The 24,613-nt window shown below is 40.0% G+C and overlaps 1 protein-coding gene across 6 annotated transcripts in view; it reads left to right on the top strand.

The window, feature by feature from the left end:
* The window catches only part of CTNNA3 (catenin alpha 3), a 396,734-nt gene that overhangs the window by 24,067 nt on the left and 348,054 nt on the right, over positions 1-24,613 (top strand). For all 6 annotated transcript variants that reach the window (XM_039386770.1, XM_039386769.1, XM_039386771.1 and 3 more), the window contains 3 exons: positions 439-631; positions 8,927-9,093; positions 20,618-20,737. In XM_039386770.1, coding sequence (XP_039242704.1) covers positions 439-631; positions 8,927-9,093; positions 20,618-20,737 — 480 coding nt within the window. The remainder of the gene's footprint in view (positions 1-438; positions 632-8,926; positions 9,094-20,617; positions 20,738-24,613) is intronic.

Genomic DNA, 24,613 nt, shown 5'->3' on the forward strand with positions numbered 1-24,613 from the left:
ATGTTAGCTTTATGGTTGGACTCTGATTTTGGAGGTCTTTTCCAACCTTAATGATTCCTTGCTGAACCTTCCTTGGATAGCACTAGTAATTTGTTGTTATTATTATGAGCAAATTTTAAAATAAGCAGTGTCAGGAGTCGGCATCAGAGATTTCTATTAGATGAGATGAGAGATTTCATAGATGAGATTTCTAATGACTTTGCTTTGATCATACAGAAAGAACACAAAAATGAGGCATATTGAGTAAAATTCTCTGTCAGATTTTATTCAGTAGTTTTGTCCATTCTCAGCATGTGTGCTGAACTTGCCTATCTCTAAAGCAGTGGGAATCTATTTGCTTATTCTCAACTATATCTTTTTTTTAATTTGAGAACACAATAAATTCACTTATTGTAGAACTTACACCATCATTGTGTTTTTTGTTTCCTTTAATTGTAGGTTACAACACTAGTGAACTGTCCACAGAATCCTTCTAGTAAGAAAAAGGGCCGTTCCAAAAGAGCTCGTGTCTTGCTGGCTTCTGTGGAAGAAGCCACGTGGAATCTGTTGGACAAGGGAGAAAAAATTGCCAAAGAAGCAGCTGTGTTTAAAGAGGAACTTCATGCAGCTCTTGCTGATGTCAGGAAAGAGAGTAAGTATGTGACAAACAGTGTAGGCCCCACAAGGAATTAGTTTAACCATGTAACACTGGTGTCAAAGTGAAGGTAGGATATCCAGGAGAAATGTGTTTTGATGTGCAAATGTCTGAACTTTGTGTTGTCCAATTGTGTATTCTCAGATACCACTTATAAGGAGGTAAAGTGTGCAAGCTGTGCCTCATTGTGGAAAAAGACTTATATCAGTGGAAGTTATGTTGTTGGAAATTTTTTTTTCAATGAATACAGGATGCCCCTTGGCAATTTTAGTGGCTGTTAAGCACAAGTTGAAGTTAATATTTGCTTTAATGCTCTTCTTGCAAAGAGGCTTTTCACCGAAATGCGGGATTAAGGCCTTTTAGTGAAAAATCTAAACCTGAAAATCTTCCCTCTTTTGTGCAGTAGTAAGGATTTCCTTTGGGAAAGGGTAATAGTCCTGTTGGAAGGTATGTTTTGGGACCTCAGTAGGAGGAGGATGGATTCTGTAGCCTACTGTAAGTCATCCCCTCATGATAGAGCAGCTCCTCTTTGGTGAGTTTTGCCATATTCCATTTTGTCGTGGCTTATCTCCCCATTTCCAAAGAGATTCATGGAACAGGACTAGGTTTTGTGATCTGCTGAGAATTTTCCTTCAGGCTTTATTGATTTTTACTTTTCCCATGAATGCTCAAAATATTTGGGAGAATATGAAGGCCAGGCTCAGATAAGTCAGATAATCAACATCCTAAATGTGTTCCTGCGGAAATCACAAGTTCAACTTCATGCATGTTTTAATTGTATCACCCTGCTCTTACTAAAGATGTGATTTAATCAATTTATTTTTAAAATTTATTTTATTTCATTTAGTCTTCCTTTCCGTGCAGCTGGGCTGGTTTCTGAATCTGTGCTGTTGTTCAGGGTAGTGATTCCTGGCTCCAGAGATGGCTGTGGTTTAGAGTTTGATATATGCATGTGGTGTCTGAGATACCTTAAGGTCCTTTGTGATTAAAAGCATTATGACCAGCATGTGTCACTGTTATCTGTCACACTGATCAGCTGAGGCTCTTGAAAAATCAGTCACTTTGGAGTACTCTTAAAATGTTAGCCCATCCATTACAGGCTGATAACACAAGGCAAGAATACAATATATAGCTTTATATTGATTTTTATACATGGATAAATTGAAAATGTGAAATATTTTTATATTACTTATTGATTCTCAGCCAAGGCCAGAGATAAACACAAAAATAAATAATACATAAAGTAGATTATATACACCTCATACATTTTAAAAGAATGTTAAATCCGTGTTATCACCTGTCATTATGCAATGACAAATTGAGTGTTCACAACCCATCTCTCTCTAAGGATTTGCCAAACTGCACAAGTCAATTTTAAGAAATTGTTGAACAACTGTAAAAAAACCCAGCAATTCATTAATTTTGCAGATACCTGTAGCCTTTGAAGCCGTGTGTTATTTTTAATTTGTGGTGTGCCACATCATATGCAACTTCATTGCCTGTTATTCGAGCCACATTCTGCTGCTGTTAAATGTCTCCTGTTATTTACTTCAAGCTCTTTGAAAGGATGTGGGTCGTCAACTATTGCGTGCATGTGGTTGCGTGCAGTCACCTGCCATTCATGTCATAGCATATCATATTTAATTTTCTAGGGGCATACTTTTCTGTGGTGACTGGCAGGTGTATCTTTATTAATACAATTTTAAATAAATTAGGAGTTTTTGCACGTGTTTCCAGCTTGTATTTCCTGTCTAATGGCATCCTGAAACGTTGCTGTAGGTGATGTCACACCCATGTGACCCAGAGTCGCACTCCGACATCTGGAAAGAATAAATCCTCTCTCCCCCCCTCGTGAGTTTTAGCTTGTGTGACTCACTGAACTTGGTGAGTTGAGGATGCAACATGAGAATCGAAGCCTTACTTCTTTGGAATGTCAGTCACCAGTGTGAAAATGCTGCTTTGTTACTTTTGGAGCTCTTTAATAGAAGTTCCTTTTAAGGGACTATTTTCAAGCTGCTTCTGATAATCCTGTACATAATTTTGGAGAATAAAGGAGCAAATTAGTAGGATTAAAATGAACAGTAGTGATAAGATTTGTCATATTTAATTCATCTGAGTGATCCATGGTCTTCAGAAATCTGGTCATGGGTATGGCTTCGCTGATTACAGTTTGGTCTTGACACTCAGTAGATGAGATTTTGGTAACTCAAATTCAGTTGAATTCTGTTAGTGACCTCTGAAAGAAGGTGTTGCTCTAATGAATGGCAGATGAACATAACCTGAAGAAATCTCATGTCTGCTTCCTTGACATCTGCAAAGTTTTACCACAGTCTTTGAGCTGATCATTTTAATACAGAGGTCCTCTGCATTTTTCTTTGTTTCCTGTCAAGAAACTACTTTTCAGGCCTATCTCTATCCCCATCTTGATTCCCCTTCTTCTGGAACTCAGCTCAGTGGGTCAGCAGGAAGGTGTGTGGGTGGGGGACTGTCATCACCCAGAAAACCCCTAGCCCAGTAACTGAGGAACTGCCACATTTGCCTGTTGAATGGATTTGGTGAAGCTTTTATAAAGGGTACTCATGCTCACATTTTTATTCTAAAATAGTGTAATAAACCCCAAAATAAGTATATTTAAAAATTCTCACTGGCAGATTTCATATGTGTACAGAATTTCAAAAGATTCCCTTCTGATTCAATGTACTGTGAAATAAGTGACCCCAATGCAAAGGGGGTGTAAGAAGCATTGTTCAACCATGAATGCTTCTGACACCAAACATCAGCTTCTAATGAATGTCCTGATTCTGAGATTTAATCAGTTTTAAGACAAAACAGTTCTATAGTTTGTGTGGTGAAATGTTGTCTGAGAAATCTGAATTAAAGTCTAGCATTATACTTAGGATAATGATTTTTTTGCATTTGTGTGAAGGTGTGATGGCTTATGGTTTTCAAACAGTTGTGTGGGCATAGCTGAAATGCCATTGCTTACTGACTATATATAGTCAGAAACACAACAGTTGTTGTCTGTGTTGTTTCTCTCTCTTGCAATGTCAGTGTTTCTTGCCTTTGGCTATTACCATACTCAAGTGTGTTCCTAGATAAGCCTTTCATCACATATAGCAGTGAACTGAAAGCAAGTTACTGGCTGGAGTTACATTTTGAGCCTTCAGCTCTTTGAAAGGAAATTATAAAAAATACTTTGGTATTTTGAATGTCCATATTTAATGTCTTTTGACATTAAACAGGGGAGGCAAGACTTTTATGGCATGGAAGAAACTACCATTCACTGACAAGAAATGGGGAGTTTAAGGACATTTACTAAAGGAAGGGTAAAGTGATCTTTTGTGTCATACTATATTCTTATTTGTCCCTCCCCTCATCTTAAAAGTAAACTTAACTTTCTCATCCCACATTAAGAGGTACATGTGTGTGTTCTGCATCTAAGGGACTTTAATTCTGTTAGAGACAGAACTTAGATAATCAAATGGCTTAAAATAACCTGTGCTGTACATGCTTTTCATCAAACCAAGAACAGATGCCTTGTAGAAAAGCTTCTGACATCACCATCACTGGATCAGGTGTCCCTGAGTGGGAAAGGGGGAATGAAGAGGTGGATGTAAGGCATGATGGGGGGGTGTGGTGGCTCTGATTGCACAGTAGGAAGAACTGTATGAGATGTGGAAGTGGAACTTCCTGGTATGCAGCAGTGAAATAATTGCAATGCGACAGAATACAGTGATGTCTGAGTGAGGTAAGACTCTGTGGCAGGAGAGAAATGTCCTGTAACATCTACAGAAAGCTATTGTGGGAATCTGAGTTATCACAGTTAGTAAGTGTTCTATTAACTGTTCTGTTAACCAGGTGGTGAGACCCCACCTGGAATACTGTATTCAGCTCTGGGGCCTCCAGCAGAAGGACATGGACCTGTTGGAGCCAGTCCAGGGAAGGTCACAAAGATGATCAGAGGGATGGAACACCTCCTGTTAAGACAGACAGAGAGAGTTGGGGTTGTTCAGCTTGGAGAAGAGAAGGCTCTGGGGAGACCTTATTGCAGCCTTTCAGTACCTAAAGGGGACCTACAAGAGAGCTGGAAAGGGACTTTTGACAAGGGAGAAAAGCTTTAAACTGAAAGAGGATGATTTAGATGGGATGTAAGGAAGACATTCTCCACTATGTAGATGGTGAGGCACTGGCACAGGCTGTCCAGAGAAGCTGTGGCTGCCACATCCCTGGAAGTGTTCAAGGCCGGGTTGGGTGGGGCTTGGAGCAACCTGGTCTAATGGAAGGTGTCCCTGTCCATGTCAGGAGAGTTGGAACTAGATGATCTTTTTAAGGTCCCTTCCAACCCAACCCAAACCATTCTATGATTTTGTATTATAAACCATTCAAACCATTCTATGATTTTATATTATAAACCATTGTGGGTTTTTTTCTTGTTTGTTTGTATTTTTTTTTCTCTCAAGTTTGAGACTGGGACATTTGAAATACTCTCTTTTTACTGACTCTGGTATGTCCCTCCCTCCCTTAGTAAATGAGCTCCTTTTGACAACTGTGTTTCTCTGGAACTGTAAATCCACCAGCCTCTAATGGTGCAGTTCACAGGAGTGGGTGACTGGACTTTCTTGGCAACAATACCTCCTTGTGGGAGGACACAAGAATGGCATAAAATTCGCTGCATTCCATGTGGATTTCACACTGCTGCAGCTAAAAATAATAACAAAAAAAACGAGAGGAGAAAGCCAGTTGTAAATACAAATAGAAGAGAGAGTAATGTGATGGTTAGATTTAGCACAAAAAAGACAATCTATTCGAAGAAATAAGAAAGCATAATTCTGTTGATCTTGCCTAAACCAAGAGCGTGTGGCTGCAGTCTCAGTACGGACACAATGCCTGCCACCGGCTGCCAGCCCGGCACAAGCTGTCAGCTGACTGCCAACAGGATTATGGTTGACTTGTTTTGAAAGGAATTTCTGTGGAAGTTTCCGGACGTTTTTGGTGCTGGGTTGTCTTGGTCGGAGATAATTTGGAGGGGGGGAGACCTCAGACATTAGTCTTCTCCCTCAGATTCAATGCCCCTGGTTGAAGAGAGACACCAAATATGGCTGTAAGTGAAACAATAACTCTTCACCAAGAAGAATGCTGATAACAATACTGATAAAACTGGGTTAAACCAATCGATAAGGAGAAACTGGGACAGGAGTCAGCACAGGGCTGGGAACACCCAAGTGACTGGAAGGACCTGCAAGACACCCGTTGGATCCAGTGGTGAAACTTTGTTGGTGCAATTTCCACGTTCTTTGCTCAAAGTGTCGCTCGCAGTCCAGATCCATCACGGTGGTGTGGAAGCCCTGGGTGGGCAGGGAAGCCCGAAAACTCAGAGTTACACGTGCTCAGGTTCAGGTGGGAGCTCCTCCAGTATCTCCCCTGGGCTGGGGAGTTTTACACTGGATAATATAATACTGTGAGTCAGGGATACTACAGGAGTCTTTGACCCTTCTAAGATGTTGCAGCTGTCTCATATTTCAGTGCAGCTGAGTCCATTTTGGCTGATTGTGGCTTATCAACAAGAGATGCATCCCTTCAGGCCAGGTGTGAATGTTCTGGGGAGTTATCTCAGCTGAGTCATCTGTGTAAGGAAAAAGAAGCACTACCCCACCTTGCAGAGTTTCATGGAACCAACGGGGCTGGAAAAGACCTCTGAGATGATCAAGTCCAAGTTTGTTGCTTTCCTTATCTTGTTTAACACCCAGTTTATAGCCTGAGGTTTTGGATGTGCAGCTTCAGCTCCTGGCCTGGATGGCCACTCTGCAAATTGTTAGCAAAGCACAGGGCTGATTGAGCCTTTAGCAACAAGAGTCCAGTCTCTTACAAGCACCTGGGCAGTCACTGCAGGTGGTCGAGTGTTGGAGTCATTAATCATTAGCACTTCACTCTCTTTAAAGAAGGCAGAACACCAAAAAACCAAAGAGGCCTATTTGGAGAAGAGAGAGAAGGAAAGGCTGATACTAGAATTTTTGTGTAACCCAGGACACAGATAAAGTGCATGAATCCTCCAACTGTTTTCTACCTGTGACTGAACCATGATTTTACCTTTCCTCGTGCCTAAGCAGAGATTTTTGTGAGCATGTCATTTGGCACAGCAGTAGCTGTCAATAGCTGATTAGCTAATGGTAGAACACCATTTACTTTGGGAGTCATTTATGTGTGTGTGCTGAAAAGAGTCTTGGAAATATCTGCCTGCCAATAACTGTGTAGTTATGATATAGCCTGTCTTTGATTCTTTGAATTGCTTTTCATTTGATTGTCTAAAATAGTTGAAATATTATAAATACTGCCACCTTTCCAATTCCCTATTTGTGCCACTAAAAGGGCATTTTTTGTGTGTCGTTGTTTGTGACAAATGTAATTATGGAATAATATTCATTTGATGGGAATTACCATAAAAATAGATAAAATTGCATCAGACTGTCATGCTGTTCACTGTGTTTTAATAAAGTTCTTGTCATGTTGTTGTTGGAGCTGTCATTTTCTGCTGTTTGCACTTCTAGCTCCTCTCCGCCTAGCCTACATCTCATAGCTCTGTTTTAGGGTTGTGATTTTTATACTTGTTCTACTGGCCATCCCAGTTTATGTCCAACTAATTTCTAAGGGGCTGGTCATATTCAGACCCTTCTGGTTTTGTCTTTGCTCACAGAATCACAAGATGGTTGAGGGTGGAAGGGAGCTCTGGAGGTCAGGTGGTCCAATGCCCTGGCTCAGGTAGGGCCCGCAGTCTGCCCAGGACCATGCCCGGTCAGGTTTTGAATATCTCCCAGGATGGAGACTCCACAACCTTCCTGGTCAGCCTGTGCCCCTGCTGAGTCACTCTCACAGTGACAAATCATTTTCTGATGTTTAGATGGAATGTCTCCTGTGTGTCAGTTTGTGCTCGTTGCCTCTTGCCCTGTCACTGAGCACCACTGAGAACAGTCTGACTCCATCTTCTTTTCACCTTCCTTCTGGTGTTTGTGCAGACTGGTGAGATCCCCCTGAGTTTTCTCTGGCCTCAACAGTCCCAGCTCTCTCAGCCTTCCCTCGTATGACAGGTGCTCTGGTCCCTGAATCATCTTTGTGGCTAAGGGTATCCATGTTGAAAGGGTACTATTTTCAGATTTTGGGACTATTTGCAGTTTTGAAGTGTCTCAGGTGCTTGAGAGACATGCAAATCCATACAGCCATTGTCTTCTGGAAGGCACAATAGCAGAGACCTGGGCAAATAATCACATGTGTGGCCTGTGAATATGCAGTTCAGCCTCGTGTTTGTGGGAGGGGGAAAACATTACATTAGAGGTTTCTGAGGAGCTGCTGTGCTGTCAGAATTTTGTGTTTTGTTCCCAACTTTTATTAAATATTCCTGGCAATAGCACTGTTTCCTGTCCTCAGCTGAGCTATATCTCACTTCTTTCCTGATCCATTCAATTGCTAACTCACAGGCTTACCCTTCACTCCTGTCTGGGCTTCTCACAACTGAGCACTTTCACTCCTTCCTAATTAGGCAATTCCTTACCAATCTGTAGCTCTGCTTTCCCGGTCAGCTTTGTTTGGACCACTTTTACTGTGCACAGAGACACTCCTGGCTGGTTATTCTGAGTCAGTAATAGTGGGTTATTGGCTAATGTATACTGGCTAATGATAGTTGAGGCTAATGCACGACCGAACAAGGTGTGAATGTATTTATTAAACTTGGGTGTTTGTCACTGTTGTTATTGTTAAATTTAGTTAAATTTAATTAAAACTTCACGTTGGGGAGCAGTATATTGCTGTCCACTGGCACAGTCAGTAGCTGCATGGCATCGATTTCACGTATTTCATGTTAGTTAGATGTTTGAGTCTATGAAGTTTTCATTCCATTAACTTATATTTGTAATGAGGAGAACAATATTTGATTCCCTTCTGTGACCAGGAATTATTTAATAGCAAGGACACCAAAGTACAAACACCAAAGTACACAGTAATATAACAAGCAGTGACTAGAGAAGTTTAACATATTGCCCCTGGCTTTGTTGTGTACGGTTAAGAGTAGTAGTGTGAAGGCCAAGGGAATTATTTCAGAATTAAATGATTCAGTAGAACAGAAAGGGAACACCACTCAAAATGTGGAACATCCTGCATGATCTGTAATAATTGGCCTTCATTTCAAGGCATTAGGGCAACAAGGAGATGCCAAGTGACTTGCCAGGTACCTGATGCAGCTTTAACGATTTCTTTCCCCCTGAGTGTTGCAATGCAGCCTATGTGTCTGTGTTCCTTTTGCAGGTCAAGCCCTGAAGGTGTCAGCAGAGGCGTTCACCAGCGATCCCTGCTCCCTGCCCCGCAGGCAGGCCGTTGTCCCGGCAGCGCGCTCCTTGCTCGCCGCTGTCACAAGGCTGCTCGTTCTGGCCGACATGGTTGATGTGGTGTATTTACTGCAGCATTTGACTGTGGTGAGTAAAGGCTGGCTTAACTCAGGCTCCCTTTAGCCACAGGTCTGCTGATGGTTCTTCCTGCACTGAAAATTCCTTTTGTGCTTGAGAATTGCAGGTCTCATGCACGTAACACTTTGGCACTTGGGGCAAATGTAGATTCTGGATGAAATTTGTGGAATGGACCAAAAAAAAAAAAGTCTTCTGCATGTAACTCAACATACTTGATCTGGGGAAGTATCCATACTATATGGATACATATCCCCAACTGTAGTTATCCATACAGTTGTATTTTAACTTTGTTTTATTTCTTTGTTTTATTTCTTATTTCCTATTTCCTTTCTATGCACAAAGCCTTCTTGATGTTTGTGGCAGAGCTAGGGAATAATTTATTTGTAGAGAATCTTAAAGGTGGGAATTTTATGTGGATATTTACAGAGGGAAAGAACTGAGTATGTAAGGGTCTGTCTCTGTGACAGAGACTGTCACTTTGTGCCAGAGATCAGCTGAAAGGAGAGAGAGATGACGGGTGAGAAGCTCGTCTGACAACTCCCCAGCTCCAGATATGTATTTGTATACTGCAGACAGAAGACTAGAAAGTCCTAATGTTGGCAAAGCTTTAAAATTTGTGCAGTAGAAAATATTCACTAAAAGTCACTTTATTTTTTCACTCAAAGGAATAACGTGTTTCACAACTACATATCACAACAATGATGTTTTGGGTCATATTTTGTCCACCTGGCTCCCTTTATACAGAAGGGATGTCTTCTGTCTTCTATTCCATATAAAACTTACCAGTGGTCGTGTCCCATGTGAGCAGGCTTCTTTCCTTTTTTGAACACTGATTTTCATCTTGCCAGCATCATGCATCTGAACACAGAGATGAGTTTCTTCTCTGGCTGCTTATTCCATTCCACCTGGTGTGTGTCTTTGCTGGGAAGAGTAAGGAATTGTCCTGTTTTCGTTTTCCTTTTTTTTTACCCCCAACACTTTCAGTAATGTCTGACAAACTGATAAAAGTACAGATTTCTGTTGACTTCCTAATATTTCAGGGCAGAGGTGAATAATCAGTGCTATCTCTAATAATGCCTCATGCCACAAGAGGACCCACTGATTTAAAGGGGACTATGTTGAACAAGTTCAGTTTAGTGAGGGCAAGAGAATGAAAATTTGGCTCCAAATCAGAGTAGAAAAAGTATTTCCTGATAAACCAGCATTGTGTGGATTTCAATACTGTGTTTGAAAGATCCACTGCTGACAATTTTTAGAGATGCAGTACAAGCTAAATAAACACTGCCTTGCAACAGCTTATATGTTGTATATGTATTAAATTTGACAGCTGTAAGAGAGGTGGCCAGTGTCTCTTGTATTCTTTGTGGTAAATTTTCCTAATTATGATATTTTTCATTGGTAGCCTATCACATTTTCCGTACATATTTTCATAATCCTAGATGCACCCTTCTAAGATCTTCTCAGTATGTTTTACATGAGAGAACTAAAATTAGGTAGTTTTCTTTGCTAGAGTTCCAGTATTTCCAAATAGCTGTATAATTCACGTCGGGCTTCCCATTTGAAAATGAAAACAAACAATAACTGAAAATTATGAAAGAATGCAAAGTATCATTCAGGAAAAACTCCAGCACTGCAAAGAGTGCAGTTAAATTGTCATCTTCTCCCATACTTTAATTCAGTTCTCCTAATAGGAGTGAGAACTGAATTTGTCAATGACCTCTTCGAATAAATTAGTGTGGCGTAACACTCTCCATAATGCCTGTGTAAAAAAGACTCACCCTAGTTCTTGGAGCTGTTACATTTTCCATGTTTATTTAGTCTCTGCCCTGGCTGTTGAACTTGCCAACAGTGGTGTTGGCTGTAATGGTGTCTTTTTATGTTGACATCTAATAGGAAATCGCCTTAGAAGAGAATTTCAACGTATGCTATTGAACATCCTTCTGTTTCTAATGACATTTGGTCATGGCTCACTCAGCCATGAACGCAATTAAATATTTTAATGAATTTCAACTTGGCTCTTTTCTAAAGCCTTCACTTAAATCATTATACTTTAAAACTCCCTTAGGAATTCAAATTGTCTTCAATGTGGACTTGCTCCAACAAAAAGATATTGTATTCACAGTGACTGCAGTGTGAAAGGAGACCTTGTCTTTGCTGTATCAGCTCTAATACTCTTGATTTTTGCATGTTCACATGCCTTGAAAATCAACTCTCTTTAAAAGTCATTAGCTGTTTTTCTTCGCATTTGTTTTAAAATTTTAATACTTCTAACCACATTATCCTCTTCTTCAGATGGGAGTGTTATGGCTGTTATAATTTAAGAGATGAGAAATTTCATTGCCTTTTATTTCTATATCTCTGAGCTCTATAATTTTCATAGAGTAAAATGACATTATAAAGGACTGAACTAAAATTAATTTTAAATTATTAAAGTAAATAAATGAAATAATAGTAGAAAAAAAGACATAAAAATTCTAACCAAGGAACTTTTTGCTGGCATGTATAAAATATAAGAAAGTGGTTCAGCATCATCAAAGAACCCTGTAAAGTATTAATTAGATCTTACTCAGTATAAAAGTATTTTGAGGGGCATTATCTATTTATCTATCTAATGGCTTTTATTTATTAAATAGTCTGTTTATTATCTGCTTATGTATGGAATGTCAGGTACCTCCTGCCAGTTTATGTAGCCTCTAAGAGGATTGTTTTCTGTACATTTGACTCGGACTTTGGGTGGGTTTTGACATCTGTGTAATAAAGTCTTTATATGAAACAGAATATGATGCTGAAAAGGCTGAATATTTTTGTCACAAAAATACTGAAATGTGACATTTTAAAAGTAGAAATAACAGGTCAGTCAGTTTGAAAGATTTTGGTAATCCTGGAGGGAATTTCATTCCACATGTTCATAAACATACATTTGTTAACAGGAACTGAGCCTTTTGTAGCAGTTTCACTAAAAAAGCAGAGAGAATTTTGGTTGTTTTATGAATTCTATGGAATCTTCACCAAACAAAGTGTGAATAAATGCGTGTGTGAATGATGCATCTTAGACGCCAGTACAAACTCTCTGTGACTGATCACATTCTGGCACAGTCCACTTTTGGCCATTTGTGGAATTTAGAGCCTTTTAAGAGTTTGAGAGTGCAGTGCAAACAGCAAGATCGTTTTAGAGTACACTGAAGAAATAAAAATACATCACACCAATAAGAAAGGTTTTACTTCTTTAAACAACTTTTTTTTTTTTTTTAAACCAGGGAAGAGTTTAAATAAATAGCTGTTTGTATCCGAGTTTCCATACCTATTTTAGAGTTTGAAATCTCTAATAAAACAACTGCAGTGTGAAAAATGTAGTCAGACAAAGGGCTATCTCATGCCCTTGGATTCAGAGCTGTATTACAGCTCATTCATTATGGTTAGTAATGCTCGATATTGTTTAATTAAGTGAATTAACAGACTAATGGAATTGCTTGAATTTATTGATCAGGAGAGCACACAAGAAGATAACAAGTTTTGAGAATTTAATTCAAGGAGCATTGGCAGTCTGTCTTTCTCTAATTGGTTTCAGATCATGCTGAGCCAACATGTTTTATCTGCCTCTTTCCTCTTCTTGTCATGCTTGTAGATTTACTGTTTAAGTCTTCATATTTTTCATTAAAGCCTCAGACAGCATGATCTTTATAAAATGCTTACTTAGAGTTATTTAAACTCTTGCCAGGAAATAAAAAAAAGAGAATGATTACAGATAAGAAGCAACTTGTGAACTTTGACCCTGTGAGTCCAATGCTGTCTGTTCCTCCCTTTAATGCTGATGAATACTCTGCAGAAAACATTTTTTGAGCAGAACACAGCATGATTACATAGAAGAAGAGAGGTAAGTCATCTCAGGCCTACAGAGACTTCAGGTGTAGGGACTTGGTCCAACTCCCATGACTGTGATTAATTGATCTAGCCTGTCCAGATCCCTCTGTAGAGCCTTCCAACCTCCAGCAGATCAGCTTGGCCCATAGACTTGTGTGTGTCTGAGTGGTGGAGCAGGTTGCTAAACACTTCCCCTTGCATTGTGGGGACTTCATTCTGCTCCCCATCCCAGCCTTCCAGTTCAGGGGCCCGGGTTGTCTGGAAAACAACTGGTCTTTCTTTTAAAGACTGAGGCAAGGAAAGTGTTAAGTACCTCAGACTTTTCCTTGTACTTTGTCACTGTTTTCCTCTGCATCCAACAGAGGATGGAGATTCTCTTTACCCTTCCTTTTTTTTGCTAATGTATTTACAGAAACCTTTATTATTGTCTTTTATGGCAGTAGCCAGATTAAATTCTACCTTCTTCCTGCCTTCCCAGAACCATGGCAAGAGAAATCTCTGAACATAAGGAGTGTTAAGAAGATGACAGGAGTCTTTCTGGAGAAGATCTGGCTTCTCCTTTGGTTTATACTCCTATTTATTTTCTCATTAATCAACAGAAATGGATTCTTGCTACTAATTGGACGTTGGTCTATGGTACATGGGATGCAGTTGTTTTTAATCAGGACTGCAGTGTTTATCATTGCACTTTGCAAATTCTGTGGCTCTCTGAAATGTGGAGTAAATAACAGAGGAAAAGCAGCTTCCAAAGAATTACTTTTAAGAGTTAGGCTTTTCGGAGTGTCCTTTTGAGTACAACAGGAACCTGGATCCACTTCTGTGCTTGCTATAGGAGCCTCTTGGCTGCTGCTTTGTAACTCATAAAAATAAATCATTGTCAAGCTGCGAGATGATAAATTCCAGATGAAATAAATTATAAGCACCTATGACACAAAGGTGATTGTGACACAGGTTAACATGGAAGACTTGAAGTCATCAGGAGCACGACTGAGTGTGAGAAATCCATATTGTGTCTGGTGATGAAGTTTGAAAATTATTTTGAGAGAGTTGGAAGGTGGGATATTGGACAAGCAGAGGCCTATTTGAAATAATTACTTGGACTGTGCAAATGCCTGCGTGCTCCAGTCAGTGACTAGGACCCCACTGCAGTCGACTCTTGGAAGCAATCAAGGAAAGGACATTGCTAAATGGTTTCCTTGAGCGTTTATTACTGTGTTTTGCTTCTGCAGCAACAGTTACCACTGAAGCGCGGTGCTTATAAGAGAATAATGTGGAAGTGATGTTCTGAAATTTCCTTCTATAGAGTGCTAATATTGGAAGGCAAATTCTAGGCTGGGAAAATAATCTGGGGAAATCATCTTGGCACATTATTTATTGGTAGTATGGCAATGAAGTCAGTAGAATGGCTTGTCTGATCAACAATTATTTGTATCTCAAGCATGCACAGATCATTCTGATCTAGAGAAATTTATTTTGTAACTTGTTCTTGCTTTGGGAGGCAGAAATGAGGAAATGCATGCAGAACAAACAGTGTCTGCTTTATCGTCTAAATGCATGTCTTCAGACCTGCTTAAAATGAGAGCAAAATCATCTGATATTTTCTGAATGGAAAAAGCTATGTGAACTGCTCTCCATAAATCTCTACAAAGGAGGCACATTGCCCATTCCATTACAGCAAAATATGGGGAGAGCAACTATTTTCTCATAAGTATGTGTGTTCTGTAATTGGAGTTTGAGAGGTTTTGAATTTGTTTTTTCAACCACATCTCTGAATAATTTAGAATAGTACATTTTGTGTAATTTAGTCTTTTAAAGAACCAGTACATTATTAAAACAGGAAGGTATTTTTCAACGAACAGCTTCCTTATGTCAGAATGGAAGTAAAAGTTGCTTTTTGTCCTTAATTCAACTTGTATTAATCCATGTGAAAATGAAGAGAAATATTTCACCAATAGAAAAAATAGTTCAGTGCTATCGCACAGTGGAAGATGATAGCACTGATATTCTGAAATACAAGTACTCTTTCACTTCTGCAGCTTTAGACAAAGCAGAAAAGAGTAATTTGTCCTTATTCTTGAATAACAGGATGGCGTTTTGTAGCATTGGCCCTAAATCTGAACCAAGTATGTAGAAGGGGACTAAGTAAAGGATGTGCAGCAGGCCATTTGATTGCATCGTCCTTATAACTTAGCTGGACTCCCAGGCAAGTGACATTAGAGGTGTGTGGTTTGTCAAACAGCATCTTGCACAGACTGCAGAAACAGTGTCTGCTGCCTCCCACACCTCTTGCTGTTGATGTGGAGATTGTAAAGTTTTTGCCGGGAATATGACTTTGTATTCCGTATTTAATGATGTCTCCTCCCGCCTTTCTGAATTGTAAGCAATGAAACACTTTGCACTGCATGTTTATAATCTCACATTTTTGTGGCCTGGCCTCTTCTTTAGCTAGGAAGCCATTAATTTTCATGGCCCATGTTGAGGTTCTCAGGATTGCCAAGGGAATGCCATTAGAGAATTTTGTCCACCTGAGACCAAACAAACTCCAGCCTGGGTAGTGCAGAAACCTCTTCTCTTTGAACTCATTGCCTCATTTTTGTTACATATGACAGAAGAGAAGAAGTTCCAGGGTTCCTGAATGTATGTGGAGGGATAGTGGAGAAAAAAATTAAAATGCCTACATCAGGAGCTCGTAAAGACAACAGAGGATTCTCAGCTCTTAGTTGGCTTTACTGTAGGAGAAACTGCAGTCAGAGCTCATGTCTGTTTTTTGACATCACAGTGTGTTGTGAGACTACAGGAAGTGCCAGGGTACTTGGCTCCAGTCCTACACTTTTTGGTTTTGGTTTTTTTTCGTGTGAAAGGAATGCTGTAATGTTTGTGAATGGAATATAATGTTCTTCTGTTTAAGTTATGAAATTGTGTGTGCAGTATCTGTGCTGCGAAGTTATCTATGGTAACTTCACAAACAGAAGCAGCTCTGATTAAATCATAGAGATAAAATCAGTCCAGGTAGTTACCCAGTAGTGCCACAGAGAGCAAAAGTAGTAAAGGACTGCTACTTCTCAGCTTTCAGAAACTGTTATAAGCACTTTGAAAAAGTGACAGGCGAAAAAGGGTGTGAGTGAATCTCTTATGGTTATCTACATTTGGTTATTGGTGAGAGGAAAAAAACCAAACTAGTATTTCTTTTCACCTTTAGACAGTAGAGATAAGAGAGGTTTTCTTGCCATTCACCCCTCCAGTGGTGGTTCACACTGATAGGAGAATGGCGCAGAAAGATCCAGATGTGGTTTTAAGTTTAACATGTGCTGATAACCTTTGTATGCCCAAGGCCCTTTTCTGATTTCTTGTTGGTGGCAGTGAAAAGAGCATATGTGTGTTTTCTGAAAATGGCTTGGTTTTTTATTTACTTTTGAGTAAAAAAGAGATTTTCCCTTTCATCTAAAGACACACTTCTCAGTGGATGTCCTGGCAGTTACCCTTCTATTTTTTTGAAGAGTGTTGCCCTTGGAGTTACACATTTGGTTTGTATTTGCTCGTGCTGGTTCTTACGTCTCTTTCCAGAGAGCCAAATGCATTATTAATGTTTAGGTTGCTTCAGGACATAAGAAAGTGAGTGAGCTTGCTAATAGAACTCCTGCCAAATGAAGAATTGAAGCTATGGGATTAAGTACATTCTTAAAAGGATGATGATGATGATTCTACAGCTGTGTTGTTGGTCTAATATGTTGATGATTATATAAAAAAAAGGAAGAAACCTCCAAAAAAGACTGGACCATACATCAATTTAGTGAGTTTGGGAATCATTAGAGACCTTATCCCTGTTTTATTCAACCCCACAAGAGGGTGCAGCAGCTTTGGGCTAAGTTCTGGAGAAACATGTCATAGTTTGAAGCAGAGGGTGTATGACAAACTTTACAGGTATATTTTGAGTAGCTTCTTACACACTTATAAAGTGGGAGCACTGTGGAGCACTATGGATAGCTTTTGGTCACCTTAAACTGTACTCAGCTCTTGTTTGCACACATTGTAATTAAATTTACTTCGACCTAAGGGAATAGCCAGGAGTGGGAATTGATGAAAGCAAGCACTGCAAATGCGAGGCTTGGAAATCAACTCTGGGGCAGAGAGAAAATCTGAAAACAACAAATCATACAAAAAGTGGAAGATAATGAAGCCAAATGGAAAAGAATAGAGAGTCTTGCAGTTTTGTGTTGGCGTTTCTGTTCTGTCACCCCTATTGTTACAGAATTCAGGAACGTATACTTTGGGTGAGAAAGCTTTCTTTCATTTTTTGGCAGCAAACACTTCAAATGCAACTAGAAAGTCTCCAGTTAACCTCTAGTGCTGCTGAAGGAGGTAGAGTAAAATAAATTACAGATAGCTATAGACACTACCTTAACTTGATTTTTGGTTATGAGAGCAGTGAGACTGAAATGAAGGCTGCAGCGTGGCAAACATGAAATGCTACCTTGCCTGATGATTCCAGGGTGTGTGTTGTAAATCATCAGTGAAAATCTACTGCAGCTGCTTATTATCCTCAAAGAGGAATTACCTAGTGGCTGTTCAACAGCATATACAGCTTGGGCTTGAGCTCAGTCAAATGCCCATGGAATGGGTCACACTGGAGCACTCTACATCTATGATCAGCACTAGCTGTCAGTTCTGTAGTCAGCTTGCTGACTGAAGGGGGGGGTTGAAGGGACTGAAGATGAGTAGAGGTTTGGCTTTGGTTTTTTTCTTTCCCTTCTGCTGCTGTTGTTCATTTTTCCAATTCAGTGACTGTAGTTTTAGCAAAGGTATAGAGAAGTGGTTGCTGTAGTTACTTCTGAAGTGCTTGGTTTTCCAGAACTGACTGGAAAGCAGTCCATTACTTTTGGTCTTCTGCCTCATTCCCTGGACATCAGTACCACATGTGAGCTTACAGTGGGTAATTCATCTGCAGGGCCTGTAACCAGTAAGCTAAGTCACTGTTTTGGAGGATTTACAAGATATGTAGTTCTTCTTGATTATATAAATGTAAATAAATAAATGTTTATAGACTTGCTCCTGATGGTAATCACTGTGATAACAAAATATTTCTAAACTGCTTAGAGCTTTGCAGCTGTCACATGCCTGTGAGGTGAAAAAGACTATTTACAGATAGAGAAACAGAGAAAGTCAGAGGAGAAGGCTCATGATTTCCTTGAAGGTAGCAAGGAAGCTGGACCTCCAATTCTCCTCCCACACAAATCTCTGTTACAGGTCCTACAGCTGGGCTGGTATTGTGCATCTCTTTGAAAAATACCAGTCCTATTTTTAACAATAGTGTATGCGAGCAGAAACGTGGGAGACAATAAAAAGAGTTTTTTCAAATATATTAATGGAAATAGGCAGTATAGAAATATCATTGGCCTGTTCCAGGATCAGGATGTTCACCTCCCAGACAGCAGAGGAGTTTAGTGTTTTCTTTGCCTCTGTCTTCAACATGGATGATGGACCAAGGGGGTCTCAGTGCCCTGAGTTGGAGGACCATAAGTGTGAGAACAAGCAACTTCCAGTCGACCCTGAAATTGTGTGGGATCTGCTGCTCCAGCTGGATCCCTGAAAATCTGTGTGGCCTGCTGGGATTCGTCCCAGAATCGTCAAATAGCTGCTGATGTCATCGGAAAACCTCTCTTGATGATTTTGGAGTGGTCTTGGGAATCCAGAGAGGTCTCAGATGACTGGAAGCTGGCAAACGTTGTCCTGATTTTCAAGAAGGACCAGAAGCAGGACCCCAGAAACTACTGCTACTGTGATTGAGGCCTGTCAGTCTCACTTCAGTGCCTGGAAAAGTTATGGAGAAGATTATTCTGGGAAGTATTGAAAACCACCTGAAAGACAGTCATTGTTCACAGCCAGCACAGCTTCATGAGGGGAAAGTCCTGCTTATCCAACCTGATTTCCTTCTATGGCAAGGTAACCCACCTAGCCGATCAAGAGAAGCCAGCTGGATTTGAGTAAAGCTTTTGATCCTGTCTCTCCCAGGATCCTTCTGGACAAACTGTCCAGCCCACAGCTGGATAAACACACTATGTGGTTGGTGAGCAATTGGGTTGGGCACAGAAGGTGACAGTCACTGGGGGGACACAGACTGGTGACCTGTCACTGGTGGGGTTCTGCAGGGCTCCATGTTGGGCCCTGTGCTCTCCGACGTCTTCATCAGTGACTTGGATGCAGGACTGGAAGGGACACTGAGCAAGTCTGCAGACAACACAAAACTGGGAGGAGCTGTTGACTCCCTCGAGGGCAGGGAGGCTCCGCAGAGAGACCTGGACAGATCCCAGAACTGGGCAATCACCAACCAGAGGAAGCTCAACAAGGGAAGTGCCGGATTCTGCACCTGGGATGGGCCAACCCGGGGTGTATGGACAGACTGGGGAACGAGAGGCTGGAAAGCAGTGCCAGGAAAGGGCCCTGGGGGTCCTGGTTGATGGCCAGTTGTCCATGAGTCAGCAGTGCCCTGGCAGCCGGGAGGACCAACCCTGTCCTGGGGGGCATCGGGCAAAGCATCGCCGGCTGGGCCAGGGAGGGGATTGTCCTGCTCTGCTCTGACCTGGGGAGGCCTCACCTGCAACATTGGGGCAGTTTGGGGCACAGGTAGTATATAAGAAAGATATTAAGACATTAGAGAGTGTATAAAGGTGGACAATGAAAATGGTGAAGGGCCTGGAGGGGAAGCTGTATGAGGAGCAGCTGAGGGCACTTGGTGTGTTCAGCTGGAGAAGATGAGGCTGAGGGGAGACCTCACTGCAGTTACAACTTCCTTGTGAGGGGAAGACACTGGGCTCTGCTCTGTGATGACCAGTGTCAGACTCCAGGGAATGGCCTGAAGTTGTGTCAGAGGAGGTTTAGGTTGAACATTGGAAAGAGGGTCTTCCCCCAGAGGGTGGTTGGGCACTGGAACAGGCTCCCTAGGGCAGGGATCATGGCACCAAGTGACAGAGTTCAAGAAGTGTTTGCATGATGCTCTCAGGCACAGGGTGTGACTCTTGGGGATGGTCCTGTGCAGGGTTGGACTCGATCCTTGTGGGACCCTTCCAACTTAGCATATTCTGTGATATGAAAGAAGTTTTAACTTCTAAAAGTAAGATCTATAATGAAGTATAATTAAAGTTGTCACAGCTTTTGTGCAGAATTTGAGCACACTGCCCACAGTGATTATCCGGTCTTTCAAATTACTCTTGATAAGAAGCACCCTTTCATAATATATAAATATAATATATTTATAATATAGTATATAAATTCTACTTGTAGGCTTGATATAATGAGGAGTTCACGGCCTGTATAAAGTTTCATATACTTTTCTTAGTTGAAAAAAAAAGTATTTAAATATATATGAATATATGTTTTATCCTGTAACATGGCATAGAGAAAGAACTCACCTGTAGAGGTTGTGTTGATTGCCAACGTTTTGTCTTATGCAAGCCTGACCTATGAAGTTAGAGGACTTCATTTAACTGAACAGGGCATATTGCTTTGCATTCTGTGATTAGTTTCAAAACAAAACTGCAGAGATATCTAAAAGGTTAGAGGTGACACAGCTCCATAACATTAGCATTTAGTAGAATAAAATCCTAATACAAAGTAAAACACAGCAACTGTGTGAATTACAATTTTTTCTTTTTTCTTTTATTTTTAACCATCACAGTTTCAAAGAACATTTGAATCTTTAAGAAATGTATCCAGTAAATCTGAGCTACAGAAAACCTACCAGAAGTTTCGAAAAGATCTGGAAAATCTGGATTATTTGGCATACAAACGTCAGCAGGTAAGAACACGGAAGCTTGGTAAGAAGACATAGAATACTGGACATAAACCTGGTGGATGGTAAAAGGGATGTGTTTGATGGAGTTCCCTGTCCTGTCAGTAGGATTTTGTGCTTTGTGCAGGGTTGTCAGGTGAGGCAGCAGGAGGGGTGTTTAATGTGTATGATGTTGGACTGCCTGTGTTGTGATTTCTCAGCAGAGAGGAGGACAGGCAAAGCAAGTAAGTGAGGCTTAGCAGAGTGTTGAATTTTGCATTAACATGTAACAGTTTATTGTTGCACTTCTATTGAAGTACCTAGAAGTACTGTTTGCATTCTTTTACTTGAAAAATGAGCTAAATCCATAAGTTAATGGAATTTGATACTGACTGTACATTCAAACCACTAATTGTTTCTTCTTTAGAAATGAATTTCTGAGGTTAGATTGCGTAAGACTTTGAAGCGTACACAGTCTTTGACTTGTGCTTGCAAGATCAAGGTTAAATTGAATTATTAACATGTATTTAATGTTGGATATTCTGTCACTTATACATAGCTTATGTGAAAATGTCAGCTCTCATAATAAGTATTCACATTTTTTTTGTCTTGATAACATAAGACTTTGCCTCTTTCAGTGTGCAGGAGAAATGCTGTGACACTTCTTGTTGTGGTTTGTATTTTCCTTAAATCAGTCGCTTGGTGTCAGTGTTGTCAAACAGTTCATTTGCTTGGGAGCAAATCACTTGCAGCTGTTTCTATCAGTATAATTGATTAGATTACTTGGGTCTTAGTTAATTTGCACTGTATACCTGAACAGTAGTTATATGGTTATGCTGAGTAGTATTTTATCTGCTTGTTGATACCAAGATTTTCTCAATATATCTCAATAGAACTTGCTGCAGAATCTGCAGTGAGGGATTTGAAAAGCTGCTGTATCTATTTAGTATAGAAGATGTTTTGAATTTTGTCCTGCTGGGATAAGGAACTGATTTTTCTGTGAAAAGATAGACAATTGTTTTGAGTACTGTGCAAAAATCACAGCTCTGGTTTGGGACTGAAGCTATTGTGAGTTTGTGACATGTTTGTGGAGTATGGGCATTTAATTGATAACAATTTATATACTCTCATATTAGCTTAAGGGTATATTCATAGCCCCACTGTCAAAATGTTGAGTAACTGCCATCTGTTTGGAGACAAACAATTATATATAATATGAATATGAATCCATTCAAGGTAAAATAAGTGGTTTATGTACTAAAAGTAACGAATATTGCTTTTGAATGAAACACAGTTATCCACTTCTGTCCTTTTTCTTCAGACATAAGGCATGAAGTGGAATATAGCAATGTGATTCTTCAGTGGTAAAATTTACAGGACAGATGGGAAATTGAAGCTGTGCCTTTTAAACGTTGCTTCAAATGACCCACATTGACTCTGATTTATAAGCACAGACCACACGTCGATGAGTGGTAGCAGTATACAAGAGGCAAACTTGTTTGGAATGGTGGTTTATATTAAGCTGTTTTTAACTGGCAATATTCAGAATGTGGTAGATCATCCCGAATTTTCAGATAGCCAGCAGATTGCCAACAGAAATGTCTCTTTAAAATGCTCAGTGAGGTCAAGAATGCAGTTGTGCCTTTCTTTATACTAAACCCCCAAAGTTGTTAGCAGATGTTGGTCAGCCTTTCAAAACTTCAGGTTCTAGTTTTGCACGTGGTTGAGTTGAGCTGGTGTGAAAGTGGTCACGGTGGCGAAATTCTTTGGTGGTTACAGAGCAGGAAGATGGGAAGTTCTTGGAGTTGGAGACATCGTGTTGGAAAGCAGAATGATGTGGATGACATCTAGTATTTTGGTCAAGAAGCCTGAACAATGCTCTTTGCCATTCTTCTGTGTCCCAAACATGATTTGAAGTATTAAACCACTTGTATATGTCACGTCTTGTTACTGTTGCTGTCTGTAGGGGACTCCCAGTGTGCTTAAATCTGCTTCAGTGTGTTAAACTGACTTAAAATTCCTTGCTTTTCGGTGATCTCAATATTTTGTTGCTCAGTTGCCTACTTATTGCTCTCTCTCCTCAATCCAGACGGATGTCCCTTCATCCATGAAACTTATGGTGACCTAATCTTTCTGTGTGCTTCCAGAGTTGTGTTGCATGTGCCAGAGAAATTCCTTTGGGTTGGGAACATCAGTTTATAGCCAGGCTGCCATTTTGAAACCTGCCAGGAGATTCCTGTCTCTCAGAAATGTTTTTCTTTCTTGTCCAGGAGATAGTCTGGCAACTCCTTTGAACTAAAACAAGCTTTTGATTTCTTTGATACTGTCTCATCTCTGAGATTTGACTAAAAAAGAATAGCTCCATGCCACAGTGAGTAGTAGAACTATTCTCTTGCTCTGTGACTTTTTGGAATGTTTCCAATAAGAGCTAAGTCAGCTTTACATGGGTTTGGATTAACCTAAATATTAACACATCTGCAATATGAATAATTACAGGGGAAATGAGATAGGACAAAATGGTAAAGCACTTGGGGATAAGAGAGGACTCTGATCCCAACACTGCTCTTGGAATACTGTAGTAGGTGCAGGCTTCCTTTTTTCTTGTGTTCGTCTTTGTTCCTATTGAAGGGAAGTGGTCCATATATTGTTCAGCTGGAACAGTACTGGTTTAAGGCTATTCATTTTAATTATCTTACTGTAAGGTCATTTCAGGAGTATTGGGCAATAGCTACAATAAAAATGGAATTATAATCAAATCCAATGGTATTTAGCACCTGTCAAACTGAAAAATTATCACAGTTGCTGCTGGTTTCAGTGTTAACAGTGCCTTTAGGGTGCTGCTGGCTGGAATCCAGAACTTAGTTTTTGCCTAGAATTCTCCACCAGTGTGGTCATCTAACTGTTGACAACAGGACTTCAGTATGTGTACGCACACAAAACCTGTATCCTGTTGTAAAGCTATGCTAATTTAAAGCTTCCTTATTTGATTTGATTTTGGTTTTGGTTGTATTCCCTCAAGGTAATTGTGTGTTAAAGTTCTGAATCTATGTGAAACCATTTTCGTTATTCCATTTTAAAATCGTTTTAGGATTGCTTTCTGATGACTGTTGTGTTAGAAATTCAAGAAGTTAAGGGCTGTATCAAAGATGCTTATGGGAAGTAATGTTTCCAGGAGATGGAGCAGAGCCATTGCCTGTTTTACTTCACATTAGCCCATTGTTACCTGTCTTCATGACCATACAGGCCAAATTTGCATTTTAAAAGTTTTAATTTTGAATGCAGACTTGCTCCTACAGTCAAATGATATTTCTTTTTGTTAAAATGGACCGAGTGCACTTTTATTCTCTGCCTTTGATTGTTCAAAACTTTGGGGGGAGAGAATTGAGAGGGTGAACGTGTGAATACTTGTGGGGCAAACGGTTTACAAAGTATGCTGAAATTTGGAGGGAGTTCAGGGGGAATTATTTGTTAAGAAAACAAGCATAATGATAGAAAACGTAAAGAACTCAGTCGTGGGGCTTATCTGGAAAAAGTTATGGCTTAGAAATGTCAGAAATAGAGGTACTTGATTAAAGCTCTGTTCTAGTACACAGAAATATGACAAAATCCAATGGATGGAAGTCAGAAAAATTCAAACAAGAAAGCAATTGACAATTAAATACAGAGTTGGCTTAGTTAAGAGGTGCAGTACATTAATCATTGCTTGTAGCCTTTATATCCATTATCCATGCCTTTCTAAAAGATATGGAGTAACTGAGATGCAAATCAAAGGGCAGGAATTAGGAAATTTTTATGGCTTGTGCTATTTAATGAATTTGAATGAGAATTCACTTCTTTTTTTTCTCTAGACTTAGGAATGACAGTGCATTTGGTTGTGTATTTGAGGGTAAAGGCAGAATTATG

This window comes from Pipra filicauda, unplaced genomic scaffold (assembly GCF_003945595.2).
Source record: "Pipra filicauda isolate LSUMZ 115617 unplaced genomic scaffold, ASM394559v2 scaffold4_size7858003_pilon, whole genome shotgun sequence".
NCBI lineage: Eukaryota > Metazoa > Chordata > Aves > Passeriformes > Pipridae > Pipra > Pipra filicauda.